This window comes from Microchirus variegatus (assembly GCF_963457635.1).
Source record: "Microchirus variegatus genome assembly, chromosome: 14".
In the NCBI taxonomy this organism is placed as follows: Eukaryota; Metazoa; Chordata; class Actinopteri; order Pleuronectiformes; family Soleidae; genus Microchirus; species Microchirus variegatus.
Genome location: NC_139815.1, coordinates 2,485,852 through 2,501,168, shown reverse-complemented (window position 1 = coordinate 2,501,168; position 15,317 = coordinate 2,485,852). Strand labels below are relative to the sequence as shown.

General features: G+C 41.0%; 1 protein-coding gene across 1 annotated transcript in view; it reads right to left on the bottom strand.

Moving 5' to 3' along the window:
- The window catches only part of adamts17 (ADAM metallopeptidase with thrombospondin type 1 motif, 17), a gene marked incomplete at its 3' end in the record, with an annotated part of 111,832 nt that extends 107,667 nt beyond the window's left edge, over positions 1-4,165 (bottom strand). The window contains exons 1-2 of the mRNA XM_083900887.1: positions 4,061-4,165; positions 3,028-3,398 (exon numbers count right to left, since the gene is read on the bottom strand). Coding sequence (XP_083757013.1) covers positions 3,028-3,398; positions 4,061-4,118 — 429 coding nt within the window. The 5' untranslated portion in view covers positions 4,119-4,165. The remainder of the gene's footprint in view (positions 1-3,027; positions 3,399-4,060) is intronic.
- Positions 4,166-15,317: the final 11,152 nt, after the last annotated feature.

Below are 15,317 nucleotides of genomic sequence, written 5' to 3'. Positions count from 1 at the left end.
TAGGCTGGATATTTTGAATTAAAAGTCTGACCTTTGCCCAAACACCAAACAACGGTACGGGACTGATAAAGGTGTATCAGTAGATACTGAAGGTTGTGATATCAGACATGAAAAGGTCCTTTACCTGAGCTAAAGCTTGAAAGTGAGACACCATTCATTTTGCAAGGCAGACACCGGGTGTCCCTCAGTCCCTGACAGATTCCGGTCTGAACCGTGAGACTGTAGTTACTGTTGTAACTGAACCCACCCTGTGTGACTCACACTGTCTGCACACAGCAGGACAATAACCTTGTCACTCACTGAGGGCTTCGCTGAAAGCTCCAAGTGTCACCGAGGATATATGGAGTAAATAAAGAGTCCAGGGCTGAGGCTGGACCTCGTCCTCCACACTCACTTCACAGAAGAGCAGGATCAAACACCTCGGCTCATGTGCAACCTCTCACGGTGGACACGTTCAGACTTTTCCTGAAATGATTTGATGATCTTTGACAACGTGAACAAAGGTTGTTCTGTAGAGCTTTAAAGCATAAAAGTTTATTCTTCACCTTGGAAGCATAAAATTATTCTTAACCCGCATTAACATTTTTCCAGAACTTACAACCACATGTCACAGTTGTTAGACAGAGAGCACTGTGAGAGCACTGTGGTCGCCCCCTTTTGTTTTTTCCTCTTCAAGTTTATTTTCTGTTTTCATGCGGCTGCATTCCATCAAACTGGAAAAACACAGTGCATGTCTTGTGCTTCATTTTAACACATTTTGTCCAAATTTCTGCCAGACACATTTATCTTTGGAAACAGGATCTCCACAAGCTTTTGAAATCAGGTTCTGAGGATTTGGCTTGACAGTGTGACTTTGAACTGACTGACCCACCGGTGGGTCTGTGGGCTTTAAGAGATTAACTGCAGCGACCTGTGTGAGACTGCAGCTAAAAAGTCGATTCTTCAGCCGCTGCATGCCCAGTCTCTGCACACCAGGCTGCTGTAATCCAACCTGCCTTCTCAGTAATATCACTAAATTAAGGGGGGAAAAAAATCACTTTATCACGTGTGTGACAGCCTTTTCCATCTGGAAACAGACATTTGTAAAGTGCTCGCTCTCCTACACCAAAACTCCAGAGAGAAAATCGACGTTTGTTGCTCATGCAGACACAGGAGCTGCTGGTCTACTGCTGCCTCATTTGGTAAGTTTGGGCAATATTGGTAAATCCAAACTTAGGATTTTATACATTCATAGCTTCGGTATGGAAGAGTGAACGTCTTTAAAAGTGACTCAAACTTCGGTTCCATGCCTTCTATAGTACGTTTGGACATTTTTCGGGGGCCGCATAGGTATCAACACACATCACTACTCATGTAAGGAGCCCCATTAAGGGAGTTTAGATGTAACAGGGGACTTTTCTTTTTCTTTGGGGCAACAACCTTTTTGCCTGAGCCTCTATGTTGCGTGTCGCTCACAACGCACTCAGCACTGACTTTGTGTCAACCTTTAAAACTTAAAGACAGAGAGAGAGAGAGACAGACTCTTGCAGCTGGTCGCACAAGCCCCTCCCCCTCACTGACCCCTCCCCCCTCTCCTCCTCCTTCCAAACACCTGTTTCTGTCCAAAGCTGGTGAAAAACCGAGAAAGCAACCTGTTTTAAAGTTGACATATTTCAAGAACGGTTGATGATGCAGATTATATTTTTGTTTTGTGAGCGTCAGGAGGCTTTCAGGAGCTCCCACATTTAAATTTGTGAATTTGTGTGAATTGACAGCTTTAAAATCTGTCTCATCCTCATGTTTTTAAAAAACCTCCAGAGCTGAGTTTTAACATGGGTGAGTCAATGGGAACTTTGACCAGACCTATGTGCAACATACAGGGTTAGACGACAACCATAGCAACGTTTTTAAGTAAAACATGTCCGTGTAGGTTGGAATATCTAGGCAGGAAAAGAGTTTGTTTGGAGATTTTTGTGATTATATTCATGGACCTCAGGTAGATATATGGGTGAATTCCAATTCCTTGCTTAACCCTCAATCTTAACCCTCAATCTCAAAAATGTGCGCTCCCTCTAGTGCAAGTGCTGTCCCGATTCTCAGAAAAATTAAGTTGAGGGGCGAGTTTAAGGGCTGTATCGCCCTCAATATAGAGATTTTCCGAGACCACCCTTGGGAGCAAGGGCTACCCAGAATGCATTGCGTGTTTTGACATAACAAAGATGGCGCCAAAAGCAGCGAAACGAGTACGCTACAAATGTATTATTATATAAGTATTTTCTTTGTTAATAGAGATATAAAAATGATGAAAACCATTGTATTATCTTAGTTTAGGCCCATATTATGGATTACTGACGTCATTGTTGCGTAACATGTATTTTTATTTACGATCTTTTGTCAGTAGCCGAAGCTATTGCTATTGCTATGGTTTACTTTTCAATAAGCCGTGGTGTGTGGTAACTGTCAGCTGAATATGTCCGTGGTTGTGGTATTTGTATGAGTATCATCTTATAACTAACTGACAACCTAATAACTTGACTGACAAACAGATCGTAATAAATAATCGTGACGTAAATGTGTTCTTCTTCTTCTCCTTTTTTGGAGTTGACAGACTGGACGCAGCTTTCGCGTTACTCTGCCCCCTACAGTATGAAGACGTATCTGCATTTAAGGGGTGTCCCATTTCTAAGTGACTAAATAACCCTCAACACTTGGTTTTGAGGGCCAGTTGAGATTAAGGGTTGAGCTTGAGGGTTAAGATAGGAATTGGAATTGGCCCATACACACTCATTATAAAATCTGAAAACGTCCAAAAAAAGTCTAAAACTTAAACCGCAATTGTGTAAAAACCATAATAGATATCAAAACTATGATTAAGGTGACAAAAGTCACATGTCTTGTGACCTCTTTAAAGTTTCAACCACGTCTCTAAGTTAAAGTGTGACGACACTGTGAGGCTCTGAAGTTGGCTGGATTTCCCAAAAGTCACATATAGCTCACCTTTAGTGTAGTTAGTACAGCCATGCAGTGTAATAATAAAGATGTATTTACCAGGCCACCACAGGTGTTCACAGACACCACAGAGTCCGTGTGGTTGATGATGGAGCCAGAGTAAAAGCACAGCTGCTCCGTGGGCACGCGCGTGACCACCGCCGCGCTCTGCCCCGCGCGCCTCTCCTCCACCACGAAGTCCCGCGACAGAAACGTATGATCCCGCGTCAGGTTCAAATGCAGCTCCGTGCCAAACGCGGGCAGCGTCAGGATGATGCTGTTCCTGCTGCTGCTGCTGCTGCCCGGGTCAGAGTGTCCTGCCCCGGGCGCGTCCAGGGAGCGGTGACCGCGGCGGTGCGCGGGCAGGTGCGCGTCCTGAGCGGACAGCAGCTTGGGAAACACTTCATCTGTCTCCAGCTCAGACTGCGCTGCTGTGGGGGTGAGACAGAGAGGGGAGAGGGGGAGGAGAGGAGAGGAGAGGAAGGAGGGTCACTTTCCATCAAACAGAAAGAAAGAAAAAATGAAAAAGAAATAGACTCCTGTCCTGCTCCACTGCCTCAGTGAACCGGCTGAACTGTGCGCGCTAATGCGCCGTGACTCCTGCAGCCACGTTCAACTGCACAGCTCAGCCTCAGGTTCACACACACACACACACACACACACAAGAAAAAAGTCAAGAAAAGTGCAGCCAGAAGAGAGTGAGGAGTTATTATTGTTGTTATTATTATAATAACAGAGCAGAGATGAGTCAGAGCAGCACAAACACTGATCAGCTGAAGTTTATCTTCAGTTGACCGATATATCTCTAACAAAAACACGCACACACACACACACAGGTTTGTACACATACTCCTCTCAGGACTCTGCACTCACTCCCATTCATTTAAACACACTCAACAAAGCCTCAATCATAACCACTTCATACATTATCTTAACCTAAACTCAACCAGCTCCTCAGAGAAGTGAGCGGTTCTTCTGCCCCCATTGGGACCAGGTTTCTGGTCTACCACGAGGACCCCTGGTCCTGACAAGGTCACAGTTTAACTGTGTGACAGACAAAAAAAAAAGTAGGTAAAGTGATGTGAAAACTTACCGGAGAAGCCGACGCTCAGCAGACAGAGCAGCAGATGGGTGACATGTCTGTGGTGCATGGTAGAGCAGCTGCAGAGGTGTATGAGTGTGTGTATGTATGTGTGTGTGTGTGTAAGTGTGTGTGTGTGAGTGAGTGAGAGAGAGTGCGTGGACTGGAGCCTTTACACTCCGCCGTCCGCACTATTCTTCCTAAAGTGGGAGAAGTTGGAGTCATTGAGGCTGGAGCGACTTTGTAGCGCAAAGAGGCAGGACACGCCTCCCCGCGCGTGGCCCCCGCCTCTGCTGGTGTCGCATTGGCCCCGTGACACGCGGGCGGTGAAGGCCCCCGCGCTGTGATTGGTCCGTGGAGCCGTCAGTCACTGTCGAGGGGGTTGAAACCCTACACGTGGTTTCTAGTGGAGGAGGGGGGGGGTGCAGAGAAAGAAGTGCAGAGAGGCTTTTACGTGTGTGTGTGTGTGTGTGTGTGTGTGTGCGTGTGCGTGCATGTGTGTGCGTGTAAGTTCATTTTGGCGCGTCCACACTAAAGTTGTTTGAAGGTTCAGACCTGACAGGGGCGTTTGTAAAGATTTTGAGTGGGAGTCGGAGCCCGAGGAAAAAAACAGGGGCACCACTGGGATTATTATTATCAGATCAAGTTCAGGTTAATTTTGTCTTTGTTTTTATTATTTTTTTCTGCACACCAAAACCCATAGAGAAAATCAGTGATTTAAAGGGATGGTCCGGAAGTTCTTCTAGTCGCCGCGTTCGCTGGTGCTATGGCTAGCGCAAGTCAATGGTATAAGTTAAGCACGGCATTAGAAACACTCATACTGACTCCACAGTGCAACCGAGGCAAATCAATTGTAACGGCAGACTATTGATGTACATGTCTGTGTCGATAGAATAATATTTGAAACAATCGCATCTCACGAATCATCCATTTTTGAGGGACTACTTTCTCAGCAGCAGCAGAATCAGTCCGCCGCTGCCATAGCCTAACGGGAAGTATGACGCGCTGCTGCTGCTGAGACAATAAATCCTTCAAATTGCAAGGTTCAACATTCTAATGCCATGTGTTTCTAATGCCATGCTAACTTGTACCATTGACTTGTGCTAGCCATAGCACCAGTGAACTGAATGAAAGTTCTTGAAAACGTCTCCAGACGTCTCCATCACACCGGCTGAGTTGGAAAATAGGTCTTAGGTCTTATCCCTTTAAGATCACAGGGACTTAGGAGCTGCTAGTCGACTGCTGCCTCGTGTGGTCAGTTTGTGTCACTGATGTCATTCTGAACAAAGGATTTTAAATGCAGACATTTGATTTTACTGATGGAGGCAGCAGTGGATCAACATGTGCTGTGATGTTAAAATCACTGATTTTCTCTGTGGGGAGAGTGAAGAGGTTAAAGTGACACAAAGTTCAGTTTCCAGTCAGAAAAAGGTGGTTTAACAGTGAGATAAAGCATCAGATGTATTCTTAAAATAGTATAGACTTAAGCTGATGACATTTTTAATCTGGGAGTTGATTATTAAGTGGATAAAATAAGTTTTTTTTCCCCAACTAGAAGCTGTGTTTTCATTGATAGTGAGCTTTGTAAGTTCCCGGCAGAGTGAGTCTTGTGTCATGTTTACAAGTCTTAAAATAAAGGTTTGTCTTTCAATTTGAGGGAAAGACACACACGTAACACATAACTGGCATAAAATTGTTTCACACAGTTTGAAAAGAGTGCAGAGAAATTCAAATAATTATGACGTAAAAATTAGCCTGAGCAAACAGTCATTCATTCATTCATCGATTTCATAAAATAAAATAAAATCAACAAAAACTAACACTTACGTCCACATCACGACTGTCTTCAGCTGTCTTCTACCTGAAGGACAGAGGAGGTAAAATATGTGTTTGTATTCAAAATTCAAGATGTTTATTTGCCGTTTTTTTTGCACAAACGGACATTCTGGGCACAGGATCAAGTAATTAAAAGACAAAAAAAAAGGCAGATAAATAATAACAAAAAATAGACTATAGGCAAAAAGAAGAAGGCAAATAAATAATATACAAAATCTAATATAAACACAGGAAAAGCAGCTAAAAAAAAATAGAGACAAATGCTACAAATCTCCACTGTACAAACTGCATAAAACTTTGAAGTTTGAGCTGTAAACACAACACATACGCCTCTGATTTACATGTGCGTCTCCACATATAGTGTCCATACAATAAATAAAACAGAGCGATGGAAGAAAGCTGCTTTAACTTGTGACATCTGCTCTGGATTTGTCTGTGGATCTTGTTCAGCTTAGCTTAAATTATAGTTTCACTTTTTTTTTTCCTCCCCCAGGTTTATTAAATAAAGTAAGTATGAACATAGAAATATTTTTTATTTTTTTTCATTAACGGTAATTGTTTCTCTTGTCCATACTTGCCAACAACAAGCGATAAAGGGATAGTTCAGGTAAGGGTATCAGATACACACGTCTACGTCTTTGTGACTTTATCGCATGCTAACGCGGCCTTTACTGGAAAGAAAACTGAAGTTTCACTCTCCCTACACCAAAGTCCATAGAGAAAATCAGCGTTTTTAGCTCACGGGGACACACAGGAGCTGCTGGTCTACTGCTGCCTCGTGTGGTCACTTTGTGTCACTGAGGTCAATCAGAACAAAGGATTTCAAACACTGAAGTGACAAAATAACACATTAGAACTAGAGACAGCGGTTGAGGACATTCTCTATGGGTTTTTGGACATGTTTCACAGCAACATTGTCTCAAACTGTGGTTTCCTGTTTTGTGTGACTCAAACACATATAATGTCTTTTTTTTTAAATGCATGACAGATGAAACAATTTCATTTAAACATTTATTTATTTTTTTTGGGGGGGGGGGGGGGTTCCAGGACAGAATGTTCAAATCCAACATGTCTCTTTTTTTTCTGTGCGAGCAGACTCTGAGAGTGTTGATGTGCTGAGCTGACCACAGATGGTTCTTTATGGAGCTCAGAGGGAAGGGAAGTCTTTCTGAGCTGATATAACACAGACATGTGATCTACTTTTATAACCAGCAGCAGCAGCAGCAGCAGCAGCAGCAGCAGCAGCAGCAGCAGCAGCAGCAGCAGCAGCAGCAGCAGCAGCAGCAGCAGCAGCAGCTACTCCCACTGTGGACACAGAACTCCTGCTGTGACTGAAAACCTCACTGTTTGTTTGTTTGGTCACTTTTTTTTTTTATTCACGTCAACGCCTCTGATTAAATCTCGTGTTTTGCCTCATTGCCTCAACCAAATTCAGCGTTTGCTTCATCTCGAAAGGCCCAGCTGAACCTTGACCTCTAACAGCAGCTGGTCTCTTCAGGCAGCCGCTCGCTCACCGTGTGGTGTCGACCTCCAGCAGGAAAACTCATCAAACCCCCTGATGACATTTGTGTTTTATATCCCTGCTGCTCACACAGGTGAGTGTGAGGCACTTCACTGTTCAGGGGAAATTAAAAGCTAAAAATGCATATATTTCCACCACACGGTGACGCAACTTAAAGCAGATTTGGCTGCCTTTTCTTACTGGAAACTGTAGTTTCTATTCCCCCTGCACCAAACTCCATACAGAAAGTCATCGTTTTTTAACTCACACAGGAGACACAGGAGCTGCTGGTCTGCTGCTGCCTCGTGTGGTCAGTTTGTGTCACTGAAATGAACTGAAACTAAATATTTAAAGGCACCATATGTAAGAATGTGGCCAAAAACGGTTACTACATTCAAAAATCAAAATACCGAGGTCTTTTAAGTTTCGTTTTCTGACTTAACTGGCAACCCTTGGTTGCTCTGCAGCTGAGACTGCAATGATTGGTAGACGGCGGTAGGTGGCGCCACATGCCAAAACATGATTTCAAAACATAAACATGATTTGCAGTCTGCAAAACATTTTTTTTTAATGCAAATATTTTGTCTGTACTGTTGTTGTTGAGTTCAATATGGATTTTATGGCCAGTTGTTTTAGATTTATTACATAATGCACCTTTAAATAACAAGTCACAAAATAGCACATGTGAATGTACGGATAGAGGCAGCAGTGGATCAACAACTCCTGTGATGTGAAATTGCTGTTTTTCTCTATGGGGTTTGGTGTGGGAGAGTGAGCGGATTAAGAAGTGACACAAAACTTTAGTTTCTTGTTGGAAAAGTGTGACTAACTGAGATTAAGTGACTAAAATCTTTTTTTGTCACTGGTAGTCAACTTTTCAAGCAAATAAAACACGTTATATCTTATTTTTTACCCAAATTGAACGTTCTATTCTCCCTGCACCAAACTCCATAGAGAAAATCAGCGTTTTTAAACTCACAGAGACACAGGAGCTGCTGGTCTGCTGCTGCCTCGTGTGGTCAGTTTGTGTCACCGAGGTAAATCTGAACAAAGGATTCCAAAGGCCCAAAACAACTAATTTGAACTCACTGACAGAGGCAGCAGTGGATCAACAACTCCTGTTTGCTGTCATGTAAAAATCGCTGGTTTTCATGGACTTTGGTGTGGGCAGAGTGAAGTGACACAAACTTGAGTTCCCTGTTGGGAAAAGTGTGTCTCACAACAAGTTAATGTGGCAAACATTGTTCCCAAGACAGCACAGACTTAAGCTGGTGCAGATTTTGTGGGTCGAGTCTTTTCGTGAAGTGGCTGGAATCACTTTTTCATGGCCGTTTCATGTGGTTTCCGGGCACAGGGGGGCGCTCACAGTACAACAACAACAACAACGCGTATAAGAGAAACTTTTTAAAGTTGTGTTTTGTTGGTCTGCACCCACCTTATACATCAGTAGAAGTGTCCTAACTGCATCTGGACAAACCATTCGAGGATCATATCTCATATCTCTGCAGCAGCTGTTGACGCAGTGTTTCTGTTTAAAATGAACAAAAGCATATCCTTATATTATGATCTATTATTCTTAAAATAATAACAACACACTATAATAATAATAATAAGCAGTAACTTTAATTTAGGTGCATTATTTCTAGCATGTGTGGGAACATAATAATAAAAGTGATAATTGTGTATTATTCTTTTCATATCGCAGTGCTTCTAAAGGCGCTCACACATATGCGACCCATAAAAAGAAAACCGCAACTGGGAAACGTGAGGATCCAATGGAAACAAATAAAAGACAGAGAAAGAGACATAATGTCAATTAAAATCACTTGTGACGGAGCAGAATGTTTATATAGACGAGTTGGGTGAATAAACTAAACTGCACCCCCTCCCAGAAAAATGCTAATGTTCTGTGGACGTAAAACATACGTTATTGCAGCCTTTCATGTGTAGGAGGCCTCCTGAGCACTTAAATCAGTCTGTTAATGGGAACACGTTGTTCGCAGACATCACTTTATTCATCACAGCCTGCGAAAACAATTGTATAATTTTCCCCCTGTGGCTCTGGAGGAGTTTGGACGTCCGAGGCTTCGCTTTAAAACTGAAAAAACCCGGTGCCACAAGAGGGAAAAAGTGAAGTTTGAGTCTCGACTCGTCAGGACAAGTCTGACAAAGGAAGACTATCGGATGCTTTTTGGGGAAAGAGAGACACGGACGTTGATCCCGTCACTGAAAACATGTCATGCCAGTGAGGATGCAAGGAAAAAACTGATTTTAGCCACTTAAGAAAAGTCTCTTTAATAAAATCCAAGACTTTAGAGGCTGGAAACTGAAGCTCCTTCTCCTGCACCAACTCCATAGAGAAAATCAGTGTTTTTAGCTCACAGCGACACAGGACCTGCTGGTCTTCTGCTGCCTCGTGTGGTCAGTTTGTGTCAGTTTGTGTCAACCCAAACTTGATATGTAAATAACAGAAGTCACAAAATAGCACATGTGAATGTACTGATAGAGACAACTCCTGTGAGCTGTGATGTAAAATTGCAGTTTTTTTCTATGGGGTTTGGTGTGGGAGAGTGAGCGGTTCAAGAAGTGACACAAAACTTTAGTTTCTTGCTGGAAAAGTCTGACTCTGACACTACGATTAAGTGACTAAAATGTGTTGTTTTGTCACTGGTAGCCATCTTTTCAGACAAATAAAACAACATCACATCTTATTTTTTTAACTATCCTATCCTTTACCTTTGTCATTAGAAAGACACAAACTCCATAGAGCAGGGGTTCTCAAAGTTTTGATACCCGAGGGCCAATTTAGGAACCCAACATTGGACTGAGGGCCGCCAAAGGAAAAAAAAAAACGTAATAACTATGTTGTCCAAAATTTGACAATTAAAAAAAAAAAAAATTTATTTGGTCCAAAATTTGCCAAAAACGTCATACTATACTATTTCGTCCCTAATTTGAAAATTTTTGGGGAAAAAAGTTTTTGGTCCCAAATTTGACTATTTTTTTTCAAAAAAAAAGCTTGGTCCAAAATTTTACTAAAATTACATACAACTATGTCGTCCAAAATGTGACAATTTTTTGGGAAAAAATTGGACAAAAACGTCTATACTGTGTCACTATGTCATCCAAAATGTTATGTCATAGTAAATACAGTTGTACAGTTTACACTTATTGGTCTGTATCCAGTAATATCCAATAAACATTTAACAAGCTTAGTAGCTCCTGGATTAAAACCATCAACTGTAATTCATTGCGGGCCGCCAGAAATGTTTCTGCGGGCCGCCATTGGCCCCCGGGCTGCACTTTGAGAACCAACGCCATAGAGAAAGTCAACGTTTTTATCGTTTTTAGCTCACAGTGACACAGGAGCTGCTGTTCTACTGCTGCCACGTGTGCTCACTTTGTGTTACTGAGGTGAGTCTGAACAAAGGATTTCAGACACCAAACTCACCAAATAGCACATGTGAATGTACTGATAGAGGCAGCAGCGGATCGACAACTCCTGTGAGCAGTGATGTAAAAGTGCTGTTTTTCTCAATGGGGTTTGGTGTGCAGCTCTAGAAGTGACACAAAACTCCAGTTTCTTGTTGGAGAAGTCTGACTAACGATGAGATTAAGGGACAAAAATGCTCTTAAGATGGCATACACTTAAACTGGTGTCGATTTTAGGTGGCAAATCTTTAGTTAAGTGTCTTTTGTCATGTTTTCATGCAAATAAAACGCGTCACGTCTGAAAATGTTTACTTTGTGCATATTTTCTCCTGTAAAATCTCATAAAATTGCAATTAGGTGCAGCACTAATTTGTCAATATTCGCCGTCTAAACTCTAATTACCTGTGGACCGTGAGCACTTTATGCTTTTGCTTTGTTCGGCATCATTTCAGCTGTTTTCATAGACCATTACTACACGCACAGTTCAGCGTATGATGGTGATTATAAAAGGCTCGGGGTGTTTATAAGACATAAAAACCAACCGAGTGTGTCTCTGACATCTGTCTGAGGATGAAAAGCAGCTGACGTCTCTTCTTATAATTGTTGCATTTATATAATAGAAGCATTTAAAGGCGTACACACGGCCAATTATGACATAGAGGCGCCTACTCTTTTTTTTAAATATATATACATTTATATATATATTTATTTCAAGCTCAAACACTTCTTGACATCAACACAATCTGTGCGATAGTGACGTTTATGATTCAAACCTTGATCGAAAAGAAGATATCATCAGTTAATCAGGTCACAGATTGTTTCCATTTTTCTGTTGCACATGTGGTTTTCGCCTGATTCTGCTTCAGGGTTTTGGCAGAGAACTGCAGGGTGTCCAGCGCCATCCTGTGGATAAAGGTGGAAACACAGGGAAAACACTAGTATTTCACACACACACACACACAGCAACATTCGCTTTGTATAACAGAAAAATGTAGATGTAAATCAGAGGTGTTTAGTGATTAAGTGTATTTCTTTATTCTATTTGCCTCAACTGCTTTTTCCTATTATTTATTTCACTTTTTAATTCATCGAAAGTCTGTTTGCGCACAAAATTTGGCAAATAAACATCTTGAATTTGTAATATAAACTGTCATGTTGATTAATTACCATAGAAACAGTTCTGTAAAAGAGTTTCACAGATATTTTATTTGAGTTAGTTTTATCATTATCACTATTTTGCCATTTTAAAATGAGATTCTTCACGTTCAACAAGTGAAGAGAAAAAAAAATAGACTGTAATATTCAATCATTTTGACATTGAAGTTAAAAGAAAAAGAAGCTAATAAACTACATAAAATTGGGCTCAATCCTTTGGGAGTCAGTTCGGAAAACCCAATTTTACTTTTTAGTTTTTACCTGTGTTGTTTTTATGTTTTCTAGAGGTATTTTATTGTATACTTGTTTGCTTTTCAGTCTTATGCTTCTATATTTTATTTATCCCTGCATGTACAGCACTCTGTTTCAGTTGTCGTTGTTTTTAAAGAGCTTCATAAATAAAGGATTGGATCTCTCTGAAAATGAAATGGCTTTAGTTTAAGATAAAAATAAAATCACGTTATATCTTCCAGACCTAATGGTTATTCTATATAGAGTCTTACATTCTGAGAGTTTGTTGAATCATTAATAAATCTTTGTAAACTTAACCTACAATTCAATCTATTTCCATTCGAGTGCCGTGAGCGGAAAAGGCCTTAGTGTTTGTACTCAAAATAAAAAAAAATCCAGAGAAGGAAATCATGGTTTAAGAGGTTTGCTTACATTTGAAAACTGTAACACAAGAACAAATAAAAGAAAATAAATAAGTACAATTATGGAGCTCTCCATTAACATTCAGATAAGAACTGATTTGTTTTGTCTTGCAATGTTTTGGTCATATGATTATATGATTATGATTCATTTTATAGGTCGGTCCAAAAAAATGTCTTTCAAGAAAAAAACAAACCAAAATAAATATCCATTAATTCATTCAGATAATACAGACTCAACAACACGAGAGCTGTGAAAGAACGCGTCAGTTTGAACCATGTACTTTGAATAAAAACTTAATAAAACACTGCAGTAAATACTTCTTACTACTTACCTCAAATGTTTCCATGCTTCCAACATAATCCCAGCGAAACACATCCTGGACCAGTGAACTAAAACAAAGTGGATCTACAGCCATGCTGTGCTCACAGCGCCCTCTGTTGGACCACACTGTAGTAACTAGTGACCCTCTGACGCACTTCTAGGCTGTTAACTTTAAACTCCAATAGGATTTTATGATCCGAGTTTTACAACTCGTGGTGTTTAAATATCGCATATTAGACCTTTAAATGACATCAAATGGCCACATACCATGGACCGCTGTTCGCTGCTCAGTCATCACACCGCTGCCAACAATATGTCCACTTTCGCTAGTATGAAAGACGTTGACGACAAACAACACAGTCCTGAGAAAAGTGTAATTTGAGAATGCAGATTTGTGAGATTAGCGCAGCTGATTATTGTGCCTAATCTGGTTTGGGTGTGTGTGTGTTTGTGTGTATGTATCACACTTTAAAAAAACAACAAAAAAACTCCTTTGGTAAAATCCCATCCAATCGCTTCCTCATTCCACTTCCTGTGGAAAAGAAACTGCACAGAGATAGGAAACATCGAGGAAAACTTAGCTGAGAGATTCACATGAAACAAGATTCAAATTTGTTGCACGACTCATTTACATGCAAAACCAATTAAATTAGCAAAATCTTCAAACTGTGTTATCACTGTAACTCAAGATTAGGAGTGAGAATCACAGGGTACCTCACGATACGATACATGACACCCATAATATTGCAATACGAAAATTATGTGATAAATATAATTGCAAGACAATCATACAGCGATACACATACTGTGGTACAGTACATACTGTAGAACCGTATTTATGATTTTCCTCCAAGTACCAGAGGAAGCTCACGTACCAGTGGTTGGACGCATAATTTCCACGCTAATCCTACCGCAGGAAGGCACATTTTTGTGGTTCGAGCCGAGATTGCCCTAAACATACTAATGTGTCAAATATGGATTGAAGTGAAAATCTGTAAATAAAGACTCATACTAAACTTCATACTAAAACTTTCATACTTTCATACTAAAATTAAAATTTATATTCATGATTTGTGAACCCAGTAATAAAAGCCACTCTCACCATCACCTGTGTTCACTGGAAAGAAAACAAATCAGACATTATATTATTGATAATAATAATCATAATAATAATAAAAACAACAACATGCAGCTCAGTGATAATATTTTACTTCAGTCCCTCAATCGATCCTTCAACTCGATCTGATTAATGAAAATAATAATTAAAAAAAACTTGAGCACTGCCCCAAGTTGTAAAAAGTCAGGTGAGCTAAAAACATTCATGGCTAATGGCTACGCTAACAACCAGAGGAAGAATTCATGTCACAGCATTGTGACGGAAAAATAAAACAACAAGAAAACTAGCATGTTCACACACATTAATGCCAAAGTCATTTGACTGAATGCTGATTCAGCACAGTCCTGGCGCACAAATACACATTCATCCTGGGTTTTTTTTTTAAACAGTGGAAACAACGTAATTAGAAAATATTGGTGGCACTGTTGGTTAGCTAGTTACTACAATGTTAGCTAGCTAGTATTAGCCCCAGGCATATAGTGTCACAAAAATGATCCATGGATGTGAAACGATACTAAAAAAGTGAGTTCAACTTCTACCAAAGTCATTTTCTGGTAAGATACTTGTACTTTTACTCCAGTATAACTTCAAGGTACTTTATACAAGACTGGAGGTGGCTACAGTCCATCATGAAGACAATAAAAATCCTCCTGCTGCTGTCAGGCCCTCTCCATGTCTGTTATTTTCTTATCAGGAAGTTGGCAATCACTTAAAAAGACTTCAAAATCCTTCACAAACAACTGACTGCCACTAGCTTGTGTGGTTATTTTGTGTGTTGCGTACCAAACAGAGTCGAGCGGTGAAAGACACACACCGAGACAGATCCTTGGGTCCCGTTCACATCCCTGTGACCATGAATAAGTGGTACAATCCTTCAGAGGGAGGACATGAAAGCCTGGTGAACGGGTGAGGTGAAGCAGCTGGAGGCATAGACTCTGCACTTCACAAACAAAGTGGAGTAAATGAGGTGTGAGGAGGAGGATGAGCACACACTGGGGCCTGTGTTTGGTTCACTGGTTTTCTTTTGACTTGCGGGGCGGCCGAGTGAAGTGCTGCCACTGACTTGCAGCCGGAAACGTTTAAAAGTGCGTGTGTGCGCAGCTCAAAGTCAGCGGGCTCGCTCGCTCGAAGTTGGGCCGTGTCCGTGAGTATCTGAGGGAGTAGGTCACGTGTTTTGTTTACTTTTCCGCCTGCGTTGCATAAAACTCATTTAAGATTGTACCGCTTCTCACGTCCTCCACTGATCAAAGCGG